Source organism: Dermochelys coriacea, chromosome 5, assembly GCF_009764565.3.
Source record: "Dermochelys coriacea isolate rDerCor1 chromosome 5, rDerCor1.pri.v4, whole genome shotgun sequence".
Taxonomy (NCBI): Eukaryota; Metazoa; Chordata; order Testudines; family Dermochelyidae; genus Dermochelys; species Dermochelys coriacea.
Window position 1 is genome coordinate 61,219,966 of NC_050072.1, and position 27,923 is coordinate 61,247,888.

The 27,923-nt window shown below is 40.4% G+C and overlaps 1 protein-coding gene across 9 annotated transcripts in view; it reads right to left on the reverse strand.

The window, feature by feature from the left end:
- KIAA0825 (KIAA0825 ortholog) overlaps positions 1–27,923 on the reverse strand; it is a 423,444-nt gene that overhangs the window by 214,253 nt on the left and 181,268 nt on the right. For all 9 annotated transcript variants that reach the window (XM_043514581.1, XM_038403489.2, XM_043514582.1 and 6 more), the window contains 3 exons: positions 26,344–26,534; positions 22,314–22,496; positions 6,556–6,669 (listed from right to left, as the gene is read on the reverse strand). In XM_043514581.1, coding sequence (XP_043370516.1) covers positions 6,556–6,669; positions 22,314–22,496; positions 26,344–26,534 — 488 coding nt within the window. The remainder of the gene's footprint in view (positions 1–6,555; positions 6,670–22,313; positions 22,497–26,343; positions 26,535–27,923) is intronic.

Here is a 27,923-nt window from a genome sequence, read left to right on the forward strand (position 1 = left end):
ACATTAGAAGGCTAAATGCCAGGAAGGATAAAGAGCTATTTTAGCTAAAGATAATGCTGGCACAAGGACAAATGGGTATAAACTGGCCATGAAGAAATTCAGGCTGGAAATCAGAAGAAGATTTCTAAATATCAAAGGGATGAGGTTCTGGAACAGATTTCCAATAAGTGTGGTGGGGCCAAACAACTTAATTAGTTTTAGGAGAACTGGACATATTTATGAGTGCAATTGGGTGACAGGGTTGCTTGTGATGGTGGGCATCAGGGTTCAACAGCTCTGGACTACACTTTCAGTTTATGTCTTATGTTCCTGAACGCTCATGTTTCAAGGTTTCCAGCTGGCCATCTGCAGGAGTCAAGAATGGATTCTCTCCCCCTGCTACCCTCCAACATATTCTGGGATTTTTTAAAATTTCCTTCCTCTGAAGCATCAGAGATGATCAAGGCTGGAGACGGGGTGGACCAGAGCTCTGAAGTGACACTGAGCTTTCTCTCTCTCAATTGCTTGGCTGTCTGATATTGCCCATGTGCTCAGGGTCAAACTGATTGCTATATGTGGGGTCAGGAAGGAATTTTCCCCTAGGTCACACTGGCAGTGAGAGAGAGTTTTTTCGCCTTCCTCTGCAACATGTGGATGCAGGTCACTTGTTAGGAATATCTGGTGATATCTCACTTAATTATTTCCCTGCTGTTGCAGGACCTCAGGCACTGGTGAACCTCGGTCTCGCCTATTCTCTGCCTGCAGCATCTAATAGTCTAGTCTCCTGTGAGCTGTAATACTTACTTAATTTTAGTTGTTGGGTGTGTTGTGAGGGTGCTGGGTGGCGCTGGTGGCTTGTGATATACAGGAGGCAGGGTTGCCAACTTTCTAATTGCACAAAACCAAAGACCCTTGCCCCGCACCTGCCCTGCCCCTTCTCTGAGACCTAGCCCTGCCCTGCCCCTTCTCCAAGGCCCTGTCCCTGCTCACTCCATCCCTCCTCCTTCCCTTCCTCACTTGCTCATTTTAACTGGGCTTGGGCAGGAGGTTGGGGTGTGGGCTCTGGGAGGGAGTTTGGGTGCAGAAGGGGGTTCAGAACTGGGGCAGGGGGCTGGGGGTGTGGGAGGGGGTTCAGGGTGCAGCTCCGGGCAGCTATTACCTCAGGTGGCTCCCGGGAAGTGGCTGACATGTCCCTCCAGCTCCTACGCAGAGGCACGGCCAGGCAGCTCTGTATGCTGCTCCCGCCCACAGGTGCCACCCCCGCAGTTCCCATTGGCCACAGGTCCTCGCCAATGGGAGCTGTGGAGCCAGCGCTTGGGGGGGCAGTGTGTAGAGCCCCCCTGGCCACCCTTATTGCCTAGGAGCCAGAGACACATGCCAGTTGTTTCCCAGGAGCTGTGCAGAGCTGAGTAGTGAGCCTGCCAGCCCTGCACCCACACACTTTTAACAGCCCGGTCAGTGGTGCTGACTGGAGCCGCCAGGGTCCATTTTTGACCCAGTGTTCCAGTCAAAAACCAGACACCTGGTCACCCTAACAGGAGGTCAGGCTAGCTGATCTGATGATCCCTTCTGGCGTTAAACTCTATGACACAAATTAGGCCTAATTTCTGACCCACCAATTTGGATTCACTGATTTTTGGTTTCACACAGTCTTGCTTACCAAGCATGAGGCAACACAGTCATTGAATTATATCAGTAGGCCTTTTGTTTCGAGTAATTCAGTCTCTCTCACTTTTGCACCTTTTTCCATTAACATTTATTATTATAGCTTATTGTGATTTCTTATGAACTTTCACTTTCACTACAGTTAGGGTAAATTTGTTGAGCCAATTATTACAACCGTCTCCTTTTCTGTCAGAGTTGTTCAGCTCTGACAAAGATGTTACCCTTTTGACAATGATCCCTTAATCGACACAGGGATCATTGATATACTTCATTTTAGAAAACCCAGTTCTTCTGTAAATGTGGACCTATTCATGGGAATGTTCACAAATAGCAATTAAAAAAGGCACAAACATGACTGAATCACACAGCTATTCAGAATCCAAATGAATGATCACAAATGTTCTTTCTTCAGTAATTGACTGGTTCTATCATTAATATTTTATTACATTATGAAGGCTCTTAGTATTGACTCCATAGTTAAGATAGAGTTCTAAAATGGGCTTAGAATGAGCATAAAATCTTGCTTTTCTCTAAAGTAAATGTCTTCTTGATATATAATTCCACAAAGTGTTAGTTTTTATGTCCTTTGAATGCTCTGTTTAGATTTTATTTTGTTTCTTATCATAAGTTTTTAGAAGGAAGTCTTTGAAATTGGGTTCTGGACAAAATTTGTCCTTGTTAGTCTTCCCTTTCATTGTTGACTGACATCTAACAAAGAACAAAAAAAAACCCTATTTTCCTACATAAAATGTGGTTTAAAAAAAACAATTTTGCATCATTTTTAGCCATTACACTTATTCATTTGAGCCGAAACCATATGCTCCAGGGGTTGATGATTGAGAAAGTTTATTGACTATGCACGTAAACTTTATACACATAAATGTGACATGCACCAGCGCATTAACTACTTATGCACCAGTGCAAAAACTATACATGCATAAATTTTGTGTGCTAGTGCACACACAAAACCTTCTCTATCAGATAAAATCTTCTTACCAGGAACTACACTTTTCTGTCAGATTGTATCCTGCAATGCTGAAGGATTTATATGCAGCTGACCATAAATATTATGTGCCATTTGTGGCAGCAGCTGGCACACAACCTAGAAGACTTGCTGATGGAAAAAAATCTTTGTCAGTTGCTGCACTTCTACCTCCATGGGTCTGCCACTGCCCATCCTTCATTCTCCTGCCTCATCATTCAACCCTACACCTTCATTTGAGCATTAAAACTCCTTAGAAATGAATCCACCAAAACCTCTGTTGTTCAGTCAGGGTTACTACATACTACATGGTATACCAGTCACAAAGCCACAAAAAGCATGGACATGAAAAGTTCTATTCTGTTCTACACAGGCTTTTATACTGTACTCATCACTGTAATATCTTAAGCCACATAACATTCCTTCTACTCCTTAACCCACAAGCACATACCTTACCGTTACCACAAAAACCTATTTGCCTCAGATCATGTACTGTAAGCCTACCTCCCGTAACCCCCTTTACCAAACTCCCCTACAGCCCAAAACACCATTATGCCAAACATCTGCAAGGAACAGTATTGTGAGTGGGTAGTTTGGTAAATGGGTATTGTGAGTGGACAATGTTATGATTGCACTGTCTGCGGTGTATGGTAACTGTGGGGATGGAACGTGCCTGTGGATGGAGAAATATTATTAGGTGACTTCCCTGTCATTTTCATGCTTTTGTGAGTTTATGTCAAGTATGTTGTGTGTGTAGAAATCCTAACTGCTTGACAATTTTGTTCACTGTGTATTAATAAATATGTATGTATAGACTTGTAATTTATATATAACTAATATGTATATACACATATTCAAATCTTAATATAATTTACAGCAAACAGAAAATGTGGAATTTTTTTACATCTATTAAAATAAATTTTCAGGATTAATCCTTTTCGTTTTTAATAACTATTCTTAAAATACACTATATATTATATATACAACAGGTCTTTAAGACATGCATAAAAGCAACAAAGCAGGAATTATGTTACAAGAAAGGTAAACATTAAAAAAAATCACTAATATTAATGACATTTAGCATTCTGGCTTATGGGTAAACTCTACATTTTTATAAATTCAGTAAAATTACAGTGGCCAGCCTCAGTTGTGTTTACCTTTATGGCTGGCTTTCATATATTTGTACAGCACCCGTTCCACCACTGCTTTTCATTGCCCCCCAAATATGAGACTGTGAGGTGTTTGGTCAGTTGGTAGATGAATATTAATATTTAAAATTACTTATAATAAATTAAAAGCCATTTTTAGAATATCTGGGTAGAAATAAAGCTTTGTCTGTCATTGACCAGATGGGAAGTTATCATGTTGCAATATATTATATACACCAGTTCTTGGCTCTTTAAGCCTCTTGCAAATTGAAATGTACAGTGGTGTGACTCACTCAGAGGAAAAATAAAATGTTGCAGACATTCCCTACAGCCACTGAGCTAGCACCAATAAATGCACTGAGAAGTTGTTGTATTGGACATATGGAGAGGCATATGTTCTCTCATCCTCCTAGCTCATGTAGCCATGAACATAACACTAGCCTCATAAAAAAAAGTGACAAAAGGTAAACTATATATAAATATCAGACATTTAAATTTTCAGTTTTGTAATCATGGAAGAAAAGAGAAGAGTGATGATTTGCCAATAGTAGAGTTATAGGTCCATAAAAAAGCAATTTCTGAATCATCAAACCAAATCACTAAAAGAACATAAATATTCATTAAAACGAGTCACTAAATAGTTTGATAAACAAATGTGTTATTTTTGTTGGAATCTAACATGAAAAATAAATGTGCAAACTTCAAACTTTTTTATTAGACAAACAGAAGTTAACAATGTTTATTTAAAAAAACAAAAAAATTAAAAGTCAAAGAAACATTGTATAAATCAATGTGTACATGTATCTAGAATTCTTAAAATATCAAGCTTTCCTCCACCCATGGGTTACTTCTAAAAACAAGATGTTTGAGTACATTACTATCAGATTAACACAATTTCTCACTTTTTCATATCTAACTCCAGTATAGATCTGATTCACCATAAGCAACACAGCATATTATCATACTGAACATCACTTCTGAGATTAACAAACATTTCAGTTGTATGGACTCTGCATTTTCATGGAAGCACCACCAGCTTAGACAGGGCAAAATTATAATAATAAATAATAATAATAAGTATTAATATTTGTTTTGAGGTAGCATCTAGGAAATTTTCTGATAGGTAAAAATGCTGTTGCCAAAGACAAGTACTAAGTGTTTTTGGAGTCTGGTCATATGGATTGTCTCTGTGTGGACAAACTGGCCATATTGCTTGTGGTGGATTTGCCCTCTTCTTATCTCCCTCCTATTTTCCTGTGCCGGCCTACCTCGGAATTCATTTCCTCAGTGTATAGAGTAGCACATAGACTCCCATCATTTCCTCAGGGTTGCTTGTGATGGTGGGCAGCAGGGTTCAACAGCTTCCAGTTTATGTCTTATGTTCCTAAAAGCTCATGTTTCAAGGTTTCCAGCTGGCTATCTGCAGGAGTCAAGAATGGATTCTCTCCCCCTGCTACCCTCCAACATATTCTGGGATTTTTTAGAATCTCCTTCCTCTGAAGCATCAGAGATGATCATGGCTGGAGACGGGATGGACCAGAGCTTTTTGTCCCACACAGTGGCAACATGCAAGTCCTGAGTAGTGTCAGAGCAGCTTTCAGCCACTTCCTCAGAGTAAAGCTGCCCTAAAGACCATGTGTGAAATCCTGACCCCCCTGCAGTTAGTGGAAGTTTTGCTGCTGACTGAAATGGGGCTTCCTTGCATAGGAAGAATCCTTAGGTAGAGTAAGAGACAATAATAGCTCCTACATTACACTGCCCTTCTTCATGTAAGCAGTAGAAGGTGTGTAAAGAGCATCTTTTTACCCTGGTGATCTGTGGCATAAGTTACATTGTGGGAACTGCCCAGAATCAGGAGATCACAAAAATGGCTCAAAGCTCAGGATCTTGGCTATGGTCTTCACTGCAGCAGGCCCTTCCATTTTAGCATAAATTATTTTAAGAATAGAGCCAGATTCCTTTGTCTTTTCTTTATTGTTTTTAAATATGAAAATATATGTTCTCAGAATAAATATACAGATTTACAAACATCTAAATTATGAAAAATGAAGGGGAAGGTCTCCTAGAAAATGCTAGAAATCAAAAATAACTTGGGAGGGGGATATGGGGAAGAAGCAAAGGGATTGGGAGGGGATCGACAATGGGTGTGTGAGTACGTTGGGACCAAAATTAGAAAGGGAATGACAGAACAGTTTATAACATATGCCTTGTGATACTTGTTATTATATGCAGTGAAACAGAAACAGAAATTATTCATTTGCTTTTAAACATGTAGCAAGTTCCCTAAAAATCAAATATAACCAAGCAATGGAAAATACTGGCATATTTTTCAATTGGTTATTTAAATATCACACCTACTTTTTTGAGCTAGCTCTTTTAATTTCCTCCTAAATTAAAATGCTATGAAAATTGTACCTGTGCTGAATTACATGATTGTCAACTATTGTATATTTATATTTTCATGAAACATAAACATGAAATATTAAAACATGAAATACTGAAAATAATTCAGATATCTAACATAACATAAATACACTGCTAAAGAGCTATATAATACACTGCCTTCCTCATGACCTTTTTTATAGATCATGGAAGTTTAAACAGAACACTTTACATCAGAGAAAACTTGTAATAAATTCAGAAAAGTGCTTATATATTGTTTCAACTGAATTTTAACTACAATATTTATCCAGGAACACTATCAGCACAATATAACAGCATTATCTAACTAGTATTAACTATCTGGTTTTTTTCTTATTTATATCAAGTAGAGATACTCACATAAGTAAAGGACGACAAAATGGTGTTAGGCAAGATAGCCAGTGTAATGGGCGACTGATATTTGGTTTGGAGAAATCTGATGGAAATAGCTCACCAAAACCATTCTGAAATGTCCTGGAAAAATAAATAGTTTTGAGTTAAAAAGACAAAATATCTCTTTAAGAACAAATATGAAACACAAGAATTAAAAAAGTTTATTTATAACTTATTTGTTTACTCCCATTTGATCAGATGTGAAATTTAAAAAAAACATTTTATTTCTTAGATACTGGTAAATTTTTTGAAGCTGAGTTTTATACATATCTGGCACTGTAACATAGACAGTTAAATACACTGGTTTCATTATACAGTTATTTTTAAATAGTCTCTTTTCAACATAAGATTATGGACTGTAACCAAACTAAGTTACTTTTTTGTCATTAGTTTCTATTACCCTTCTCTTTATAGATAATCAGTAGGGAATGTTGTCAACATTACGAGTACACGCTGCAGGATCAATACCTTTTGAGGTGATGATGATATATCTCCTACTAGACCTGCTACCAAGATATCTACTTTGGATTAAATCAGGCAAATTTGGGGTCAGAATCTTTGGCCACGCTTTACTGGCTCAAAACAGATGGAAAGCTAGTGTAGACAAACAGCTAGGATTCCCAATACAAGGAGAATCTCTGATTGGTGTAAAGCTGGCAGAGATAGCTCAGTGTCATCCATTCATGGCCTTCCCAACATAGGGGGACATTCTAAAGAGAAAGCAAGGTGTTGCCAAATTACAGTGAGGGTCCCACTAGTGCTGGCACATATTAGAGCAGCCCTGTGGCTGCTCTAATACATTCCTAGGGACTATACCCCTTTGCCTCCTCTCACCCATCGCTCATGTGCGACAGGGCAGCTCTGGCACACTTGAGAGGATGTAGTTCCTTTTCTTCATCCCATTGCTCATGTGGAATTTTCATTTCAAACTTTCACTTCCAATTTTTAATATTTCTTTTTCCCATACACTCTTGTGCATCTTAAACTGTTTCTCTCTGGTCTTTGCTGTTCTATAAGAAATGAGTGGGATTTTCTAAAATGACTTAAGGGCATCAGATGCCTTTGAAAATCCTATTGCATATAATCAGTACTATCTTGCAAAATCAGTCATGATAGGTTCATTTTCTCTCCGATGTAAAACCATTAAGCCAGATCCTTGTTGCCAAGTGCCCTTTGCACTGCTCCAGCAGTGAAAAGGCACTTAAGGCCACCTTCAGAAAATAAGGGAGGATTCTTGTGGGACAGATGAATCTTTGGTTGGCATAAAATTAGCTTTACACCACCTGCTCCTCTAACTTGGCATATGGGACAGAAGGGGGCATGCCACAGTCAGGAAGGGCTGAACCCTGGGAGACTAATATACTGCTACAGCTGGCATAACTCAGAGCAGCCTGGAGTCTGCTTTAAATTACACCAAAGCAGTTTCTCTTTCCTCAGCTGCACCAAGTGTGAGCTTAATGCTGTTCAGCATCTTGGGAACTGACTTCAATTAGTTAGGCCAGGGCGTGAATTTGGCCCAATGTATCTAAGGAGAAATTACACACCAATTTCCTTCTTCCTTCTACTTTGCTTCAAGTGCTACCAAAATTTCCATAATGTCTTTCTGATTTGAATAATTAATAACTGAAATTATAAATACTGCCACATCATTACTGTGTGTATATTTTTTTTAAAAAGTCTAGGAAATTAAAAGAAAAGGAGTGAGGGCAGCCAGCACTTGGTTTCTGTTTAAAATTTTCAAGTTTCTTTCAGAATAAAAATCTGAGTTTTAGTTGGGGAAATGGCTAGAGTAAACAATATAACTATTTTAATAGTCTCATTTAGTTCAGAAATTTTCTTCTACACCATAATAGGAGCTCTCCTGGGATGCTCCAAATTCAGGGGTAATATAATATTCTGTAACTCTCTAAGCTGAACAGTGCTGGTTGTTATTGGTAACATTTATTATTTGTATTGCATTAGCATGTAGGAAATCCAGTTATGGACCACCGCTCCTATTAATTAATTATAAATATCTAGACTTGGCCTCCTAATCTAGAAAGAAGGATCAGCCCTTCCCTCTAGGGCAGTGGCTCTCAACCTTTCCAGACTACTGTGTCCCTTTCATCTTGAATTTCTTAGGAAGAAGTAGCAATTAGAGCCTAATCTTACTCAAAAAAAAAATATCAACGGGAGTTTTGCCATTGACTATAATGTGAGCATGATCAAGTAGCTTTGAGTGGAAAGGGTGGCATGTACCGAGGGTGCACTACAAAAGAGTAAGGAATCATTACTACAGTAACATTTAAACTTCCTCAATTACACACATGAAGTCTTCTGAAGGCTAAGCATAAAGGTAAGATTGTAAAGTAGTTAAAGGAAAATAAAAATATTTTCACAAGGAAACTGTAGAAGTTTTAAAATGTTGGCAATGTCCAGGACAAATTCTTACTCTCTGTAGCTGTGTATAGAAATAATCCCCCCACCCCCAATTTAGCCAAGTAGGCTGCTACACCTCTTGAAGAATCTGCAGGAATAGGAAATAGCAATTATTTACTTTGATGAAAACAGGATTCCTTAATAGAAATCATGATTGATAAAGTCTGAGTAGTAATAAGCAGCCACGTTTTCTCTGCTGATAGTATATGAGCTGTTGGGGAGATTTTTGGAATACAGCAGTTTGTTAAATACAGTCCTTTAGAGCTCTCTTAATGTCAAGCAGGTGGCAGAGACTTTTGGATTCTGAGTTATGAGGTTTGGGAGAGCAAACTTCCAAGCAGATGTCAAAATTGATGTGGAAACCGATAATCGCTTTAAGGAAGCACATTGTCTAAATGTAACATCATCTTTAAATATTATAAAGAATGAAGTGTCTGCTAATAATGCAATAATCCTTTGGTGCCAGCAGTTCTCAGTGTCCACTGCTGGCAATGTAATTCTTGCCAGAAAGAAAATGTAACTCTATGCCAGACAGTTTAATTCAACTGCTCTTCTGACAGAAGTTTAGTAATAGCTAGTAGAAAAGTTGTTTTGACTATACGATATATTAAGGCAGCTGCCTATAGTCTCAAAACTGTGGATAGCATCTGTGAGAGTATTTAATACCACAGCAAGATCCCAAGTTATGGTAGTTTTATTCTCCCTTAGAGTATGACAAGGTGAGAATTGATCTTGCAAGCCTCAATGCAGGTGTGAAATGATGAAATGCCTACAAGATACTAATGGTGTTTCCTTGTAGATTTTGAAGAACTTGATAATCTAAACAATTTAGAATTATGGATAATATGCAGCTGCATGAGTAGTAACTTGTTTTTCTTAAAAAATAGAGAGGTACTTCCAACTGTTAAAAGAAAAGAAAAAGAAAAAGAAAAGAAAAAAGTTGGAATCTCTAAATACTCTTCTCAGCAGTCATGCTATCATCCTGAATTTTTAATCTGTAATAGCATCTCCTGATGTCTAATACATAATCATCTGAAGGAGGGCAATTAGATCTTTTTCATCATCTTCAGCAACAGAGGGAACTGGTGACTTCTTGTCAGCATGAGACAACTGAAAACCACTCTGCTCTGCTTTGAGCTACCCTAAGTATAGAGGGCAGTCTCTATTTTGAGGGATTAAGTGGGCCTTTAATTGTGCATAAACCTTGTGCTGGCCTTCTGAATAGGAGAGAATTTTACATAGTTTACATGTAAACATAGGAGGGAATTAAGGGTACAATTAAATCCAGTTATTCACTGCCTTATCAAGATATACATGCTGCCAAGGTTCGCTAAAAGCAAATTCTTGTCATGTGTGAAAAACGTTAAGGGAATTCTACATATCTGAGGGTTTCAAAACATCATGAGAATGGTTAGCTGAATATACCACTTCCCTGATGTAGTCTATTGATTTAAGTGCACATCTCAGCTCTCCCAGGAAATACAAATGGTTATTACTATCACTTTGGTATGGGATAGATGCATCATTTTGTCAAATTGTTCATGTTAAACTGTTGTGATGGGACTTGGTCACTTTGTAACGTGATGGACACACTGGAATCAAATTTAGAGGCAGGCAGGTTGCATTGTATTTGGGTTTGTTTACATTTTAAGAGGATAATCCATGAAGAATTATCCTATATGTCTGGAACCGGTTTTAGTGTTACAATCGTTCGAGGTTCAGAAGAAAGAGAAGAAAAATGTTCCTCCCTCTGATGCTAGATTGACTGAATTGTTGTTTAACCAGATCTACTAGGAAAATATAATTTATAAATTTTGCATTTTATGGTAATCTGTAGAATGATAAAGGTAGAGGTAATCTGTAGAATGGTAAAGTTCTTTAAACTATGTCGAGGATACAAACTGTCTTTGGGTTCAATCCTGTAAATTGTCGAGAGCCTCCTGAGATGCGCTGAATATCCGAAACAACTTTTGAAGACTGAAAGGTTTACCCATAAAGGACAAAATTCTGTGGTGCATGTTTTGAGACCCATAACTCCCTATCTGGATTATTTCTGATTAATTTGATTGTCTACTATTTGACAGAAACAATTTTAAAAACAATTGCCAATATGTCTCCTGAAATCCAGTCTGTATTTATGGTATTTACTATGTTTTTTTAAAAAACAGACTGAATACACAAATTCCCTCATTTGACATCATATTGACACTCACAGGGCTCATCAGCAGAGTTGGAACCTTTAGAATCACTGCACAGACCTCTGCTATTTGAGCTAATGGAGTATCTGACAGCAACAAAAGCCATCCTCTATAGTTGGACCTGCAACAGAAGTCAATGAGACACACCATTTGCAAGCAGATTTCACAGATATTTGCTGACAGCAGAGGAATGGTGAAATTCAGGAATCCTGAGTTCCATTCCAGACTCTAGAGGGAAGTGTACTCCAGTGGGCAAAGATTCTTTTCCCAGTTTTCCTCAAGCCTGATCTCTTCTGCCCTGTCCCCCATCCAACCTGTTCCTGTCACAAGCTTTTAGTCCCAGTCTCCACCCCCTCAGGCATCTCATCCTAATCCCAGTTTCCTTGACCAGTCAATCCTAGTGGCCTCCACTGGGCTCTTTTCCAAGTCCCAATTTTCCCCGAATCTCCATTTTCTCCCCTCCCCAAATTCAACCCCAGTCTCCTTTCTCATCCAGTCACAGATCCTCCTACCAGTTCCTTTGCCTATCTGTCTCTCTCCTCCCCCCGTCACTCCAACTGGCTCCCAGTCTCCCTCTTCGGGTTTCTGATGCAGTATCAGTCTCTTCCCCAGTTCCTTAGCCAGTCCCCACAAGTTCCTTGTCAGATCTCTCTCTCCTCCTTGCATGTCCCCATTCTCCTCCCTCTAGTTCCTAGTCCCAGTCTCCTTCTCCAGACAGTCCCAGTCTCCAGGGCTGGATTTACACCTTAGGTACCCCTAGGCATCTTCAGTGCCCTCCCCCCCCACCCGATGACCTTCTTGTCCTTCCATAAAAAATGAAACTTTTAACCCATTTTTAACTTTAGGTGACCCTAGAATGCCAGCGCCCCTATGCACATGCCTACTGTGCCTAATTGGAAATCCAGCCCTGCCAGTCTCTTCCTCTCCAACTAGCTCATCATCTGATTTTAGCATTCTATCCCCCAGCCAACCGGATCCCAATCCCCTATGTCCATGGTTCCCAGTCTCAATGTCCTAGCTCACCCAGTTCCAGAAGGCCTCTCTCCATCTCCCAGTCTCTTTGCCCAGCCAATCCTAGTGTCCCCCAGTTCCCAGTCTTCCCTCTACAGTTCCCACTTACATTTACTCCCGCAACTCCATTCTCACCACACTCCATGTTCCAATCTACTCCTTTCCGTCTCCCTGGTCTGGCATTTATGCCCTCTGCATTCAAATCAGACTCCTTCCTCCTCCACGCTGCCTGGGTGCCAACAAGGGGATCATTGAGAGAGGAAAGACAGGCTCCCTGTTCTTAGTTCTGGTGCTCAGACCATCCCCACCCCACTCTGTCTTGGAGCATCTAGGCACAGCAATTACAGGGAAAGTCCCTCTGGGAATGTCTACACAGCAAATAGACACCCGCAGCTGACCTGTTCTAGCTTACTCAGGCTCGTGGGGCATGGGCTGTAGGTTTGTATCACTGCGGTATAGACTTCTGAGACTAGGCTGGAGCCTGGGCTCTAGGACCCTGACGGAAGGTTTTTCTTTGCTATGTAGAGACACCCTCTGAGCCCTGGTAGCCTTGTGCTGGAGCCTTGTGTTCTGTGGGAATGGTGCATATGTAATCTGGTCATGTGTAAGAGTGTTAGGGTGTGGAACATGCTCAGTGAAGATGGAATCTTTGGAGACTTTAGCTGTTAAAAATCAAAGAAATCTCTACTGAATAGGTGCAAACTATGATTTTCAAATGTTTATAACTTGGGCATATATATTTGAGCAGATTTTCACAGAAATGGCAAAGGACATATCCCTGCTCCCCCCCCCCCCCAACAACACCCTCTGCCAAATTTCACGGCCTTCCTCCAAAGCATTTGGGTGCTAGAGCATTCAAAGAAATGGTTTGAAGACTTCTTTAATATGAGCAAAAGAATGTATATTCGCTTAGCCTTGTTCTCAGAAATAGCTGAATCATTTTGGCTTATATTTCCCAGAACAATTCAACTTGAGACAGACATCTGGCACACAAAATTTCAGCACAAACAGCTAAAGCTCTGCAAAGTTACAAGCAACTGAATATAAGATCTTATCCTGGGAAGTGTTGAGCAACTTTAATAATAGGTGGTGCTATTAGCTCTGCTTATAATGCTTTTAGTCTCTATACTTTGTATTGAATGCATGAATAATGTCTCACAAAATTTATTGTACTACTGCCTTAATGTAGACAATATGCCATATTTATTAACATTTAATAATTAGTTAAGTAGTCACCAAATTTCCAAGCTTGGGTTACATCTGATATTCAGAAACTCTATGTTATCTTCTTTGCAATCAATAAAAAAAGTACATGTCCACATTGTCCCTATCACCAGTCATACTCATGTTTATGTCTACTACATATAATAATGTGATAAAAGATGTAGCTTTTTTAGTCATATTCCAACATAATTTGTGAACCTGCGCAAATAAATTATTAAAAACAGGATACTCCCATACATAAGGATATAATATGGCCCTAGGTACAATAAGACATGTACAGCAGTTTTGTTGGCATCTTTGACAATCTTACCAGTGATTGTAAAAGTGAAATATAATCTGTGAGCAATAAAGTATTATACTTGGTTATATGGTGGATATAACCAAGTAAGGATTTATGTAATGTATGCTTAGCCTTTGTCAGGTGATCTTGAATCACTATATCCAAATCTTTGTTCCATGCTTCTGGAGACACTTAATATTTTCATCCAATAAACTTCCAAAGGATCATGTTAAATTCTGACATGAAATTTTTTTTGTGTGAACATTACAGTTTTTTCTGTAGTGGCCAGTTGGAGATAAAAAGAGACTCTAGTAAGTAATGCTTTAATAATTCAGTGCCAATTTTTCTTTTGAGAGGTTTGTCAAATCGCCAGCAGAGAATTCCTCTGGAATGGGGAAACTCAATGTTGACATAAATGTACTGGGTCTGGGATCTGTGCCTGCCACCGCACCTCTCCTGGCATAGGGAGTGTGCCAGAAGTGCGTAATGGCCATAGCAGAGTTCTTCTCTGTTCCACCTATCCTCCACTTGTGTAGGATCTATTAAAGACCCTAAACCAGAGGTTAGATCTGCCTGTCACAGTTTTAAGTGGTGATGGAGTTGTGGCTGGCCCCAACAATCAGAGAGCTCTAGCAAAGGAGAGAATCTGCCCTAAACTCACTCTTCAGAAGATATATACAGGATTATTTTCTTTCTCAACCATGTATTTTTGTTATACTTGACCAACCTAAGACATAACCTTAAGTAGCTTTAATTCCTGAAAATGACATTTCTTAGGATGCTATTTCCAGTGTCAGCTTGGAATTCATCCAACTCAACTATTGTACAACTGGCTCAAAGACAATGTTCTGCCTTCAATAATACCCTGATTAGACTAACTTTCCGTGTGCGGAAAGGTGAGAGAGGTATCAGACTTAGATTAAGTCTAGCAACAGCATATAGTCTTGCTTAGTACAAGAGAATAGGATGCTTAATTAAATAATAATTTTATGTTACAAATTGGGGCCTTGCTAATTGTGAAAGTCATAATGTTACCATTCTTGTATTGTCCTTAAATGTACAACCTTCAGTAAAGGAGAGCTACACCTCCTCTCTTTCTGAAGTGTTGTTTAAGAAAACTGAACAAACTTTTGTGATGTTTTTGACAGGAGTGCTTTGTGTTGGGGTTTTTTTTAGGTTTTTTATAAGAAACTAAAAATGGGTAATATTTCAAATGGATATAATAGTTGTAGAAAATAACCACTGAAATGTGATGGATATGATCTCAAAGTTTAAAAAGGAGACAATATCATTTGACTAAATGTGTTCATATTTTCTGTAGTGGTGTGGTATATTTCATTCAAAAATAAAACTTAGTATGGACTAAAAGTAAATGTATTTAAAATCAGGTAGTGTCCACTAACTAGAAATCTATTTTTTAGTTTTCTGGTTTTTTGTTTTGTTTATTTGCTTTATTAATTGCCCTTTTAAAATCAATATTAACATTGATTTCTGAAGGTTGTAAACTATGTCTGCAACAAGCTGATGTTCTAGTTGCCTGTGAGACAAGATGGAGGATTTAGAAGTAGGGAACCACAGCTGAAACTAAGAATTCAAAACATTTATATATTGTCAGAGGGTGGAATTAATATGTTTTGTCTAATATTTTAGAACACATTGGATGTTGGATATGTACTTTGTTTTCATCTTCTTTGCACAAAAACCTTGGACAAGTATTAGACCAACTGAAATATTTCCTTCCTTAGCAAATAGGTTACAAGTGATAAGCATTTTGCAAACTACCGCAGATCATATTTCATGCCACAACAGACATTTCCCAGAAAAGCAATACAGAGGCATTTTCTCAGAGATTTTCTGATAGAAACACAGAAGTAATCATTTCTGAGATCCACTGTGTGTCCTGCTCTTATGAGAGTTCGACGATGTAGTCACAAAAATCAATTTAGGTTTGCAAAAATTAGTCATGTCTGCTTTTTCTATCTATTGATTCACTTACAATTAATTTTACCCAAGTTTTTTGGAAAATGAAAATCACCTTCTTTAGCCTTCACAAAAATATAATCGTTTATGATCATTTGCTATATATAATTTCAGTTTTAACATTTTTCTATAAATCTGTGACAACCAATGAAATTTGATATTTTCAACATGGCCAACACATGAAATCTGTGAACTTTGTAATTTGCAAAGGGCCTTATTTTCATATTAGATGACCCATCTGTGATGAAATGAGAGTTCTGTCTGTACTACTTCTGAATTTTGAATGATTTTATGAAATTGTATCATGAAATGATTGCGTCATTGAAAATGTATAAATATGTGGATCCATCACAAATTAGCAGGTTGTGTCATGACCTGGGAGAGCCAATGGTGAGTCAATGATTGCGTATTCAAAGTAAAAAACCTTAGGACAATAGGTATGCTCTACCTGAGAGAAGACACTTCCTCCTTTTTTCTGAAGGTAGGATGGGGTTTGGAAGTAATGGAAAATCACCAAAAAGGCAGAAAAAAAGAAGCAGGTGACCCTAGCAGGAGTCTATAAATGGACTCACATGGGGGGGCATGGATAATGGGGGAGCCACTTTGCATGAGATTAAGACAGGGACAGGAAGTGTGGGGCAGGAAAAAGCAAGGTACCAGATGCTCGAAAAGGGCCCCACGAGGGAGAGAGACTAACTAGCATGCAACAGCCTTCATGAGGAGGGGATATATACCTTGCCTGCCTTCCTGGACCCAGATGGTCCCCCAAGGACTCACAGGAGAAGGGTGAGCTAGAAAGTGAGAGACATTGTGTTTAGGATGTTTTATATAATCTGTATTCTCTTATGCTTTATTTGTTAAGAGTATAACATTGTTAGATTGTACAAAGTGTGCGTGTAGGGACTGTTTCACAACTTCTACATGACCCTTACAGAGGTCAGGTGAAGCAGAAGCTTCACACCTTTGGGAGGAGTTCTGGGAGTGGGGAGTCTGAAGGATCAGCACTGCAATCAGAGGGGCTAAGTGTTTAGTGGCTAAGGTTCCTGCACTCAGAGTGCAGGGGTGCCAGATAGAAGGTCTTCACCCTGACAGCATGCCTAGGGACCCCATCATTGGGGTACTGGCTGAACTTCATTCAGTCTCAAAGAGCTTGAAATACCCTGGGGATATCCCACACAGTAGTCCTTGTGACTAGCCAGGAAGGATCTGTGACACTTTTATCTCTAAACATGGAGAGTTTTTTTATCTAAAGTTTACTACACTGAGATTTATTACATGCCTAAAACATTGGACTTCTTTGTGATTTTGAAAGACAGTATGTAAAATTCCAAATACAAGCTAGTCCTTCCCATTCCCTCTTTACTGCTCCTTTCTGTAAGACTTCTCTGATCTTTCAAATTAGTAAGTCACTCTTTGTAACTCAGGATACAAGGGAAATCAGTAAACAATAGGAATTAGCACAACGGCAGGGACAGACTACATTCTGCTTTTGAGGACACAACACTTAGGGCATGTCTACACTACGAAATTAGGTCGACACTATAGAAGTAAATTTTTAGAAATTGATTTTATACAGTCGATTGTGTATGTCCACACTAAGCGCATTAAGTTGGTGGAGTGCGTCCTCATTACCGTGGCTAGCATCGACTTATCGAGCTTATGGACTGTGAACTTATGGACAGCTATTCCACAGTTCCCACAGTCTCCGCCGCCCATTGGAATTCTGGGTTAAGCTCCCAATGCATGATGGGGCAAAAACATTGTTGTGGGTGGTTTTGGGTACGTCGTCAGTCACCCCTCCCTCCGTGAAAGCAATGGCAGACAATCATTTTGCACCTTTTTTCCGTGCAGACAACATACTGCTTTCAGCAGACGGTGCAATAGGACTGCTAACCACTGTCATCCACCGCTTCTGCTGCAACTCCGCTCTGCTGCTAATGTCTCAATAGCGAATTTCTCCATGTTGTCTGTCATGGGCTCCCGGGTACGTGTGTTCTTCCTCGGGAAATGTGCACGGTGCTAACCGTTGTCCTCCACTGCTTCCGCTGCAACTCTGCTCACCTGCTCTCATGAATCCACCTCGCAGTCCTCTCGTCATTCTCTATAAATATCTATACTTGTGGCATCTGTCGTCAGCCACCGCTTCCGCTGTAACTCTGCTCTCCTGCAGAGCCCGCTCAGATCACCGCAGCAGTTATGAGCATTGTAAACACCTCACGCATTGTCCTGCAGTATGTGCAGAACCAGAACCTGCAAAAGCAGACAAGGAGGCGACGGCAGCACGGTGATTAGAGTGATGAGGACCTGGACACAGACTTCTCTCAAAGTACGGGCCACAGCAATTTGGACATTCTGGTGGCAATGGGGCAGGCTCATGCCATGGAACACCGATTCTGGGACCGGGAAACAAGCACAGACTGGTGGACCGCACAGTGGGATGATTCCCAGTGACTGCGAAACTTTCGCATGCATAAGGGCACTTTCATGGAACTTTGTGACTTGCTTTCCCCTGCCTTGAAGCACAAGAATACCAAGATGAGAGCAGCCCTCACAGTTCACAAGCGAGTGGCGATAGCCCTCTGGAAGCTTGCAATGCCAGACAGCTACCGGTCAGTTGGGAATCAATTTAGAGTGGGCAAATCTACTGTGGGGGCTGCAGTGATCCAAGTAGCCAATGCAATCACTGAGCTGCTGCTATCAAGGGTAGTGACTCTGGGAAATGTGCAGGCCATAGTGGATGGCTTTGCTGCAATGGGATTCCCTAACTGTGGTGGAGCGATAGACAGAATGCATATCCCTATCTTGGAACTGGACCACCTTGGCATCCAGTACGTAAACTGCAAGGGGTACTTTTCAATGGTGCTGCAAGAATTGGTGGATCACAAGGGATGTTTCACCAACATCAGCGTGGGATGGCCGGGAAAGGTACATGACGCTTGCATCTTCAGGAACTCTGGTCTGTTTGAACAGCTGCAGGAAGGGACTTACTTCCCAGACCAGAAAACAACATTTGGGGATGTTGAAATGCCTATAGTTATCCTTGGGGATGTAGCCTACCCCTTAATACCATGGCTCATAAAGCCATACACAGGCAGCCTGGACAGTACTCAAGAGCTGTTGAATTGTAGGCTGAGTAAGTGCACAATGATGGTAGAACGTGCATTTGAACATTTAAAAGCATGCTGGCACAGTTTATTGACTCCGTTAGACCTCAGCAAAACCAATATTCCCATTGTTATTGCTGCTTGCTGTGTGCTCCACAATATCTGCGAGAGTAAGGGGGAGACGTTTATGGCAGGGTGGGAGGTTGAGGCAAATTGCCTGGCTGCTGATTACGCACAGCCAGACACCAGGGCGGTTAGAAGAGCACAGCAGGGTGCACTGCGTACCAGAGAAGCTTTGAAAACCAGTTTCATGGCTGACAAGGCTACGGTGTGACAGGTCTGTTTGTTTCTTCTTGATGAAAACCTGCCCCCTTGGTTCACTCTACTTCCCTGTAAGCCAACTTCCTTCCCCCCTTCGATCACCGCTTGCAGAGGCAATAAAGTCATTGTTGTTTCAAAATCATGCATTCTTTTTTAATTCATCACACAAATAGGGGGATAACTGCCAAGGTAGCTGGGGAGAAATGGGGGAGGAAGGAAGCACTGGGTGGGGTGGTGAATGAGGGGAGCAGGGAAGGACAAGGCCACACTGCACTTTAAAACTTATTGAATGCCGTCCCTCCTGTTCTCGCATTCATTTTCTGCTTTCCTGGACTCTGCCATTGTTTGCCTCCACGCATTCTCCTGAGCTCTTTCAGTGCAGGAGGACTGCATGAGCTCACAGAACATTTCATCGCGAGTGAGTTTTTTTCACCTTCTTATCTGCACTAGCCTCTGGGACGGAGATGGTTGGGGGAGTGTTGAAACATTTGCAGCTGCGGGAGGAATTATTTAAAAAGACACATTTTAGAGGACAATGGGTAGACTCCTTCACGGTGAACCAAGCTGTTAACATTACATAGCACATGTGCTTTTGGTACAAGGTCGTATTTTGCCTCTTATATTGAGGGTCTGCCAGTTTGGTGTGAGAGATCACACATGCAGGGCCGGGCAACAGAATCTGGCTTGCAGACTATGGTAAGCCATAGTCTCTCGGCTTCTTCAACCTTCATAACATGTGGGAATGGTTTCAAACAGCAGCATCCTCCTTTCCCATACCAAGCACCCGTTGGGTTGGCCATTTCAAAGGAGGGGCTGCAGTTTTCGGGTTAATGTGCAGCACAATCCCAACTAACTCTGCCCCCCCACCCAATTGTCTGGGATGATCGCTTCACCCCCCTGCCCACCGCGTCACTAGTATTAGGGAAGATCCCTGCCAGTCAAACCAGCATAAATACCCTCCCGCCCCACCGCGTGGCTAAAAGCAGGGATGATTTCTTTTCAGCCACAGGCCAACAGCCCAGTAGGAATGGCCACCTCTGAATGTCCCCTTAATAATGTCTCTGGAGGATTTCCACTCCACCCCCAGACACGTTAACAGACTTTTCCAGTAGCTGTACTGGCCACAAATGCATCCCAAGTCTTCAGGGCAAATTAATCATTAAACATGCTCGCTTTTAAACCACGTATTATATTTACAAAGGTACACTCACAAGAAGTGCCTTCTCCGGCTTCATGGTCTGGGAATGCCTTGGGAGGGTTGGGAGGATATTGGCTCCAGGGTGATAAACAGTTCCTGGCTGTTGGGGAGAATGGTTTCTCCGCTTGCCTGTTGTGTGCTATCCTCCTCCTCCTCCTTTTCCTCATCCCCAAAATCCTCATCCCTGTTGTGTGAGACTCCCCCCTTGCAGGTGTTCATGGACAGGGGTGGTGTAGTGGTAGGGGCACCCCATAGAATTGCATGCAGCTCATCATAGAAGCGGCATGTCTGGGGCTCTGACCTGGAGTGGCCATTTGCCTCTCTGGTTCTTTCGTAGGCTTGCCTGAGCTCCTTAATTTCCAAGTGGCACTGCTGCGGGTCCCTGTTATAGCCTCTGTCCATCATGCCCTTGGAGATTTTTTCAAATATATTGGTATTTCGTCTTTTGGAACGGAGTTCTGATAGCATGGATTCTTCTCCCCATACAGCAATCGGATCCAGTACCTCCCATTCGGTCCATGCTGGAACTCTTTTGCAATTCTGAGACTGCATGTTCACCTGTGCTGAAGAGCTCTGCATGGTCACCTGTGCTGAAGAGCTCGCCACACTGGCCAAACAAATTCAAAAGTTCCCAGGACTTTTCTGGTCTACCTGGCCAGTGCATCTGAGTTGAAAGTGCTCTCCAGAGCGGTCACAATGGAGCACTCTGGGATAGCTCCTGGAGGCCAATACCGTCGAATTGTGTCCACACTACCCCAAATTCGACCCAGCAATGTCAATTTCAGTGCTAATCCCCTCATCGGGGAGGAGTATAGAAATCGATTTTAAGAGACCTTTAAGTCAACAAAAATGGTTTCGTCGTGTGGACGGGTGCAGGGTTAAATTGATCTAACTCTGCTAAATTCACCTAAACTTGTAGTGTAGACCAGGGCTAAGATGTTACAACAACCTCACAAGTGATAAAAGAACCACTCTAGTTAGAAGACCCGACATAAACAAACAGAGATCAGAACTCCCTCCTCCTATTTTTTCCCATAGTTGTCTCCTGATGGAATAAAATGAAGACAAGTCTCACAGGCTCTCAGCTATTTTTTTTCTTCATAATTTGGGGGGGTCTCACTTTAATGTCTGGCTCTTACACAAAACAATCTGGATGAAATCCTGGCCCCACTGAAGGCAATGGCATAACTCGCATGCAACATCAGTGCAGGCCAAGTCCTGTTTTGGTTGCAATTGTGACTTCTAAAAATATATTCTCCTGAGATTAAGCTTTGCATACACTTGTTCTTTACAAATATATTTGAGACTTCACTGAAGCACATCAGCTTCCTATGTGTCAAGTAATCAGAGAATTAGTTCAGTGAATTATTTCAAGAAGTCCAGTAATTCCAGAAGTATGGGGAAAATATTTCTAAGAGTTGAGGGCTCTTAGCAGACAAAGACTTGAAAAGATACAATGGCTTGAAGCTGAAGTTAGAAACATTCTGTTTGGAAATAAGGTGCAAGTTTGTAATAGTGAGAGTGACTAACTTGCAAGGAATACAGTGGATTCTTCATCACTGAAGCCTTTAAATCAAGAAAAGATATGTTTCTAAAAAGATATGCTCTAGCTCAACAAGGAATTTGCACTTAATACAGGAATCACTAAGTCACATTCTATGCCCTATGTTATGCAGCAGGTCAAACTGGACAATCCGTTCTAGCTTTTATGAACCTATGGAAAAGAATGTCCAGGGGCTTGATTCAAATCCCATTGATGAAAAGAATCTCATTGACTTCAATGGTCTTAGAATGAGGCCTATACAGACCTAATTCAAGACACTAATCAAGGATCTAGAGCAGTGGTTCTCAAACTGTGTCCAGAGTTTGGGTTCCATTTACATTTTAACCAAAAAATTGTCTCATTGACCATCTACCCTTCCACTTGCAAGTTAAATAAGTGATATGGTTTATTTTACCTTGTATTATTAAAACATTGCTCTCATACTTACTCATACAGATTCTTCAAAGGTGCGGTTAAAATGGCAAGTGCAGAGAACAGATTGTTGCAGTGGTTGTGTATTTTATAGATCTTGGCATCTTTGTCTTTATGTGGATTCAAAAGTTCCTGCACTGAGCAGCAAGCTGACCACAGCATATTTTCAGTAGATAATAAAATCGCTGTGATATCAATTCTGTTGGGAAGAAAGGGTGAAAATGTCAGTCATGGAAGTAGTCTGATGGTGAAATCTCATCTGTGTTATCAATGTACTTTCCTGCAATACAGAGAATACAAACTCCTTATTTGAAATGTCTGGAATTGTTAAATGACATAGCTCTCTGTAAGTAATACACACTACAAACTAATACATAATCAATCAATTTCTGGTCAGAAAAAACATTTTATTCGGTTCTCTTAAATACATTTCTGGTCAGAAAAAAACATTTTATTTGGTTCTCTTAATAAACAATAGTTGACACAGCATGTGAAGATAGAGCCATATCTCTGGCTCTTCAATTCTTGCTCCTGCTACCACCCAGCATCTTCCCTATTAACATCCAGCCCTCTGCCCCCTACCCCATAACCCCCTTCTCACTGCCAGAATCACCAGTTACCTGCTACTCCTCCCTTGTCACTTTCTAGCCCCCTAAACTCCTCACTGTCACTTTCCAGTCTCTTTCTACCACTGCCCCGTCCTCTCTCCCCAGTATAAACACCCTATTACCAATTTATTTACATTGTACAGGAAGCAGATATTCTGCAGGCCTGATATGACCAACCTCTGCCACCAGATGCTATATAATAACTGCAAAACAACTTCTGTCACAAGTAAGACAATGCTGCTATAAGAGACCTGTAACAAAAGAAGGAGGTAAACAAGCGTGGGAAGCAAGGCCTGTAGGGAATTCAAAGAAGCAGAACCTTGTGTACCTTCCCCACCAACCTACAAGGAATAGGAGGAAAGGTGTGGGACTCAGTAGTTTCACAGCCCTCATTTCCTTTCTCATATGGGTGGACACTGCACTAACGCTGACTCCAGCAGGCAGAGAAAATGCAGCTCAGCCACAGAACTGGTGGTAATGGAACAGCACACAGACACACACACTAGCCAGCAGGAGACTGTCAAATCATGGCTCTTCCCTCCTGCTTGTGTTAATTGTAAAAGGGAAAAACGTTGGGTTTAAATTTTACTGGAGAATAGCAACTTAGTTTAAATAATATTACAGGATGGAATTGCAGGGCATGCACTGCATTCAAGTCCAACTGGAAAGAATGACTAGCAGACGGTGAACTGATTTTCAGTCTGTGAACCTTTATAGGTGCCCAACTGACTGAGGCAAGGTGATATGACTGAGAACAGTTTTCAGCTAGTAACCAGCTAGACAATGCCTGGCACAAGGTCACAGAAACTTGACCTAATTAAAAAAAATAAAATTCAATATAAAATAATAGATATGCTGAAATAAGAATGTAGTCAAACAAATGCATAACACAAAGGGCAAGATTTTCAAAGATATTAAGGCACCTAGGGATGCAGAAAGTGGGATTTCCAAAAAGCCTAACTCCCAGTCCCACTAAGTTCCTATCTGAATCTTTAGGCATCTAAATACCTTTGAAAACCTGGCCCAAAGTGCACAAAAAGCTCTCTATCTTAGTCTCATGGGTTTATAATGTTGCTAGAAGTTCCCAGTAAAAATACAGTCTTATAAAGCACACTTATGCAATACGTCGTAGTATAAATATATAGAATCATAAACTTTAAGGTCAGAAGGGACCATTATGATCGTCTAAGTCTGACCTCCTGCACAATGCAGGCCACAGAGTCTCGCCCACCCACTCCTGTAACAAGCCCCTGACCTACGTCTGAGCTATTGAAGTCCTAAAATCATAGTTTAAAGACTTCAAGGTGCAGAGAATCCTCCAGCAGGTAACTAACTATATTCAACGAAAGTTATGTTTTTATTGTATGACTGGATAATTCACTTAGAGACAAAGCCAAGAATTACAAGAATTTTAATGAGTGGAACAGAAGTTTATAAATGGAGTGCCCTGTTTATTAAAGTAAACAAAAAGTTTCTTCTTGTCCAGTAACTTAAATCAGCTTCATGCAAAGCTGAAAAATACCAGATGCATCAGGCACTGTAGCAGAACTTTTATATCCTGCAAATTATAGGAAATTTTGCAAGAAAGTTATCAGGGAAGGCGTTTTCATGTCAGGAGATACAGTAACTATGATATTCTGTGTTGGCTAATCCCACAAGATGCAGTACCTGATATTAGGGGCTTCTTTTTTTCCCTTCCTCCCCCCACGCCACCCACAGTTCTTGTCATGCAGACAGAAAGTAGAAGACCGAAAGTCAGAAGTGCAGGCAATGCAATGTTTATTGGGGTTAGTTTCAAGCAAGTATATCCATAGCTCTGATGCCGCAGAGCCTTTACCTGTGTCCCCGTTTCCTATTCCCACCTCTTCCTTCTTACCAGGCCCAAATATACATGTAGTGAACATCCCTGATACCATCCTTTACAATTTATGGTCATGTTCCATTTTGGAGGGTCATGAGTCTGGGGTCTGGATGCCACCTCTTTTGTATCCCATGGAAGAGGTAAGGAATAAGGTTGTGTTCTGGCCAAGGCCAGGCCTTTCATGTTTCTTATGCCCCCGACTCCCTCAATCCCATTGCCCCTCCTAAATGGTTGCTTGACCTTGGCTGGAGAGAGGAGCCAGGCAGCCTTCCAGTATATGCTTATATATTAAACTCCCAATACCCAGTAACACATTTAACTCTATCCCTTATCTTTTCTCATTATACTAACAAAACCCATCTGGCTGGGCAGAAGCAACACACAGTGTCTTTGTTCTTTGTTCACAGATATTAAAAACGATATAAGAGTATCAAAAAGCAAACCCAAAATTCTATCTCAAACTAACAAACAGGCCTATATACTAACACTTGAGCATGCAGAAATACTGTCTAGGAGTATATGCTAATTATATTTAAGGATATAAAGTGACCTTATCACAGAGAATTTAGTATAGGATTAAAGCATAAACAAGAACTGGGAAATCTGTGGTTTATTCCCAGCTCTTACACAGACTGTGAAACCTTGGACAAGTCACTTCGCCCCTCTGTGCCTCAGTCTCCCCATCTGTAATATGGGTTTACAATACTTCTCTAACTCACATGGATGTGTAAGACTTAATTCACTGATGTTTGCAAAGTACTTTATGAAATTCTTGGATGACAGGCACTTTAGAAATCTTCAGTATCATGAGCAAATTTTACATCTCAATCTCTGTTGCATGTCTACATTTACAACCTTCAGCAGGAGTTATGTGAGTATATTGTCCCAGGTGGATTCAATGTCCATGCAGATGATTGATTCTCTTGAGATTAATTTAAATCTCATGACCACCATGGACCCTGACATGTTTCAGTAAAGAGCAGGGCAAGAGAAGTAGTTTACTTTACTGATTGCCGTAACCGAACAGGAGAATGGAAAGGAAGGAATAAGGTATTAGGACAAGTTTGCCGCAAGAGCTGCCTGCCCTTTTATTGCTTCTAGACAAAGCCCTTGCTCCAGCAAAGTTTAGGAACCTCACAGGACAGTCTTCAACTGGAGCACTTGCCCATCCTGGAGCTGCCAGAAGAGCAGGGCTTTTAATTCATGGTTCCATCCCTTGACCTTCACCCAAAGCTACTCCTGCTGTCTGCATTTCTTTTTGTTTGCTCAGCCACTGCTTGGACCCCTTTACATCAAGCCTCATGCACTCTGGCCATTTATGTGACAGTTTTACAAAAGAGGGAGTTATGCAACCCCAATCATATACTGCATGATATCATTACATGGAGCCTAGCATATACTTAAATATCCCAGATGCATTTTATTAAAATAATCCTCATAGGAATATATACATTTATAAATTTATTTTTATATTCACATATTTTTAAATTCAGGTGAGTTACAACAAAACACATCATATTCTGAAAACACATGCATTTTATCCACAAAAAAACACGTGTTAATCATAAATGCATTACCTTATCTGTGGAGTTCTCTTGTAACTGGGATGGGCTTGAGAATATCTGCAGGCTAGCACAGCCAAAGATTTCTCCAGCACTTCTTTAAGAATCTCCTGGGCTAATTTGGGGGGTAGAATAGTCCACAGATCATGTCGGAGAGCACAGCAGAAATAATGCCACATCTGGACAGAGAATGAGCATCTTTCCCCCTGGCAAAACCACAACACATTAAACAATAGAAACACATCTTCCAAAATGTCAGCTTGGTTCCTGTGAATCTAATTAGTTCAGGCTGAGAGGAAATAGCTGAAGAGTTTGAGACAGTAAATGACCAAAAAAGATTCTTGACAAGATGTAAAACATCTTTATTGACAAAGAAACACGTTTCATTTCAGTTACTAAACCAATACTCTACCACAAAGCCAAACCACAAACATTTGACCTACTATATCCTTAATTAGCCTACTTCTGACCTATTCTTTTAATTTATGTAGTTTTACTTTAAAACTACATACAGTATTTTGCAATCACTAAACTAACCAGATTAGTTTAATATATTGGCTACCTCTTCTTAAACAAGAACCAAAGTATTTAAATTACTTAAGTATGTCTATTTCCATAGATATCCATAATAACCACTGTCAGATTTTTTATGTCATTTCCTGGTTTTCTTACATAAAATAAACTTCAACTATTATGGATTGAGTATATTGGAAAAAAAATCATAAAAGAGTAGAACTTTACCCATGGAGATCTTTGCATAGAATGATTCCTAGACAACTGCTAGCTCAAATTGTTCATACATTGTTTATTACTGTGTGTTTTGATACCTTATGGTCTCATAATTATGAGATTCACTATTGTAGATTTCTTCCAGGAGAAGGTGATCACATTTGCAAATATTTCTACACAGTGGACCACAAGCTAAATATGAGTCAACAGGGTAACACTGTTGCAAAAAAAGTGAACATCGTTCTGGGATGTATTAGCAAGAGTGTTGTAAGCAAGACACAAGAAGTAACTCTTCCACTCTACTCCACGCTGATTATGCCTCAACTGGAGTATTGTGTCCAGTTCTGAGTGCCACATTTCAGGAAAGCTGTGGACAAACTGGAGAAAGTCCAGAGAAGAGCAACAAAAATTAATAAAGGTCTAGAAAACATGACCTGTGGGGGAAGATTGAAAAAATTGGGTTTGTTTAGTCTGGAAAAGAGAAGACTGAGAGGGGACATGATAACAGTTTTTAAGTACATAAAAGGTTGTTACAAGGAAGAGGAAGAAAAATTGTTCTTCTTAACCTCTGAGGATAGGACAAGAAGCAATGGTCTTAAATTTCAGCATGGGAGGTTTAGGTTGGACATTAGGAAAAAATTCCTAACTGTCAGGGTGGTTAAGTACTGGAATAAATTGCCTCAGGAGACTGTGGAATCTCCATCATAGGAGATTTTTAAGAGCAGGTTAGACAAACACCTGTCAGGGATGGTCTAGATAATACGTAGTCCTGCCATGAGTGCAGGGGACTGAACTAGATGACTCTTGAGGTCTCTTCTAGTTTCTATGAAATATTCTCTTTATTTCTACAAATATAACTCTTGCAT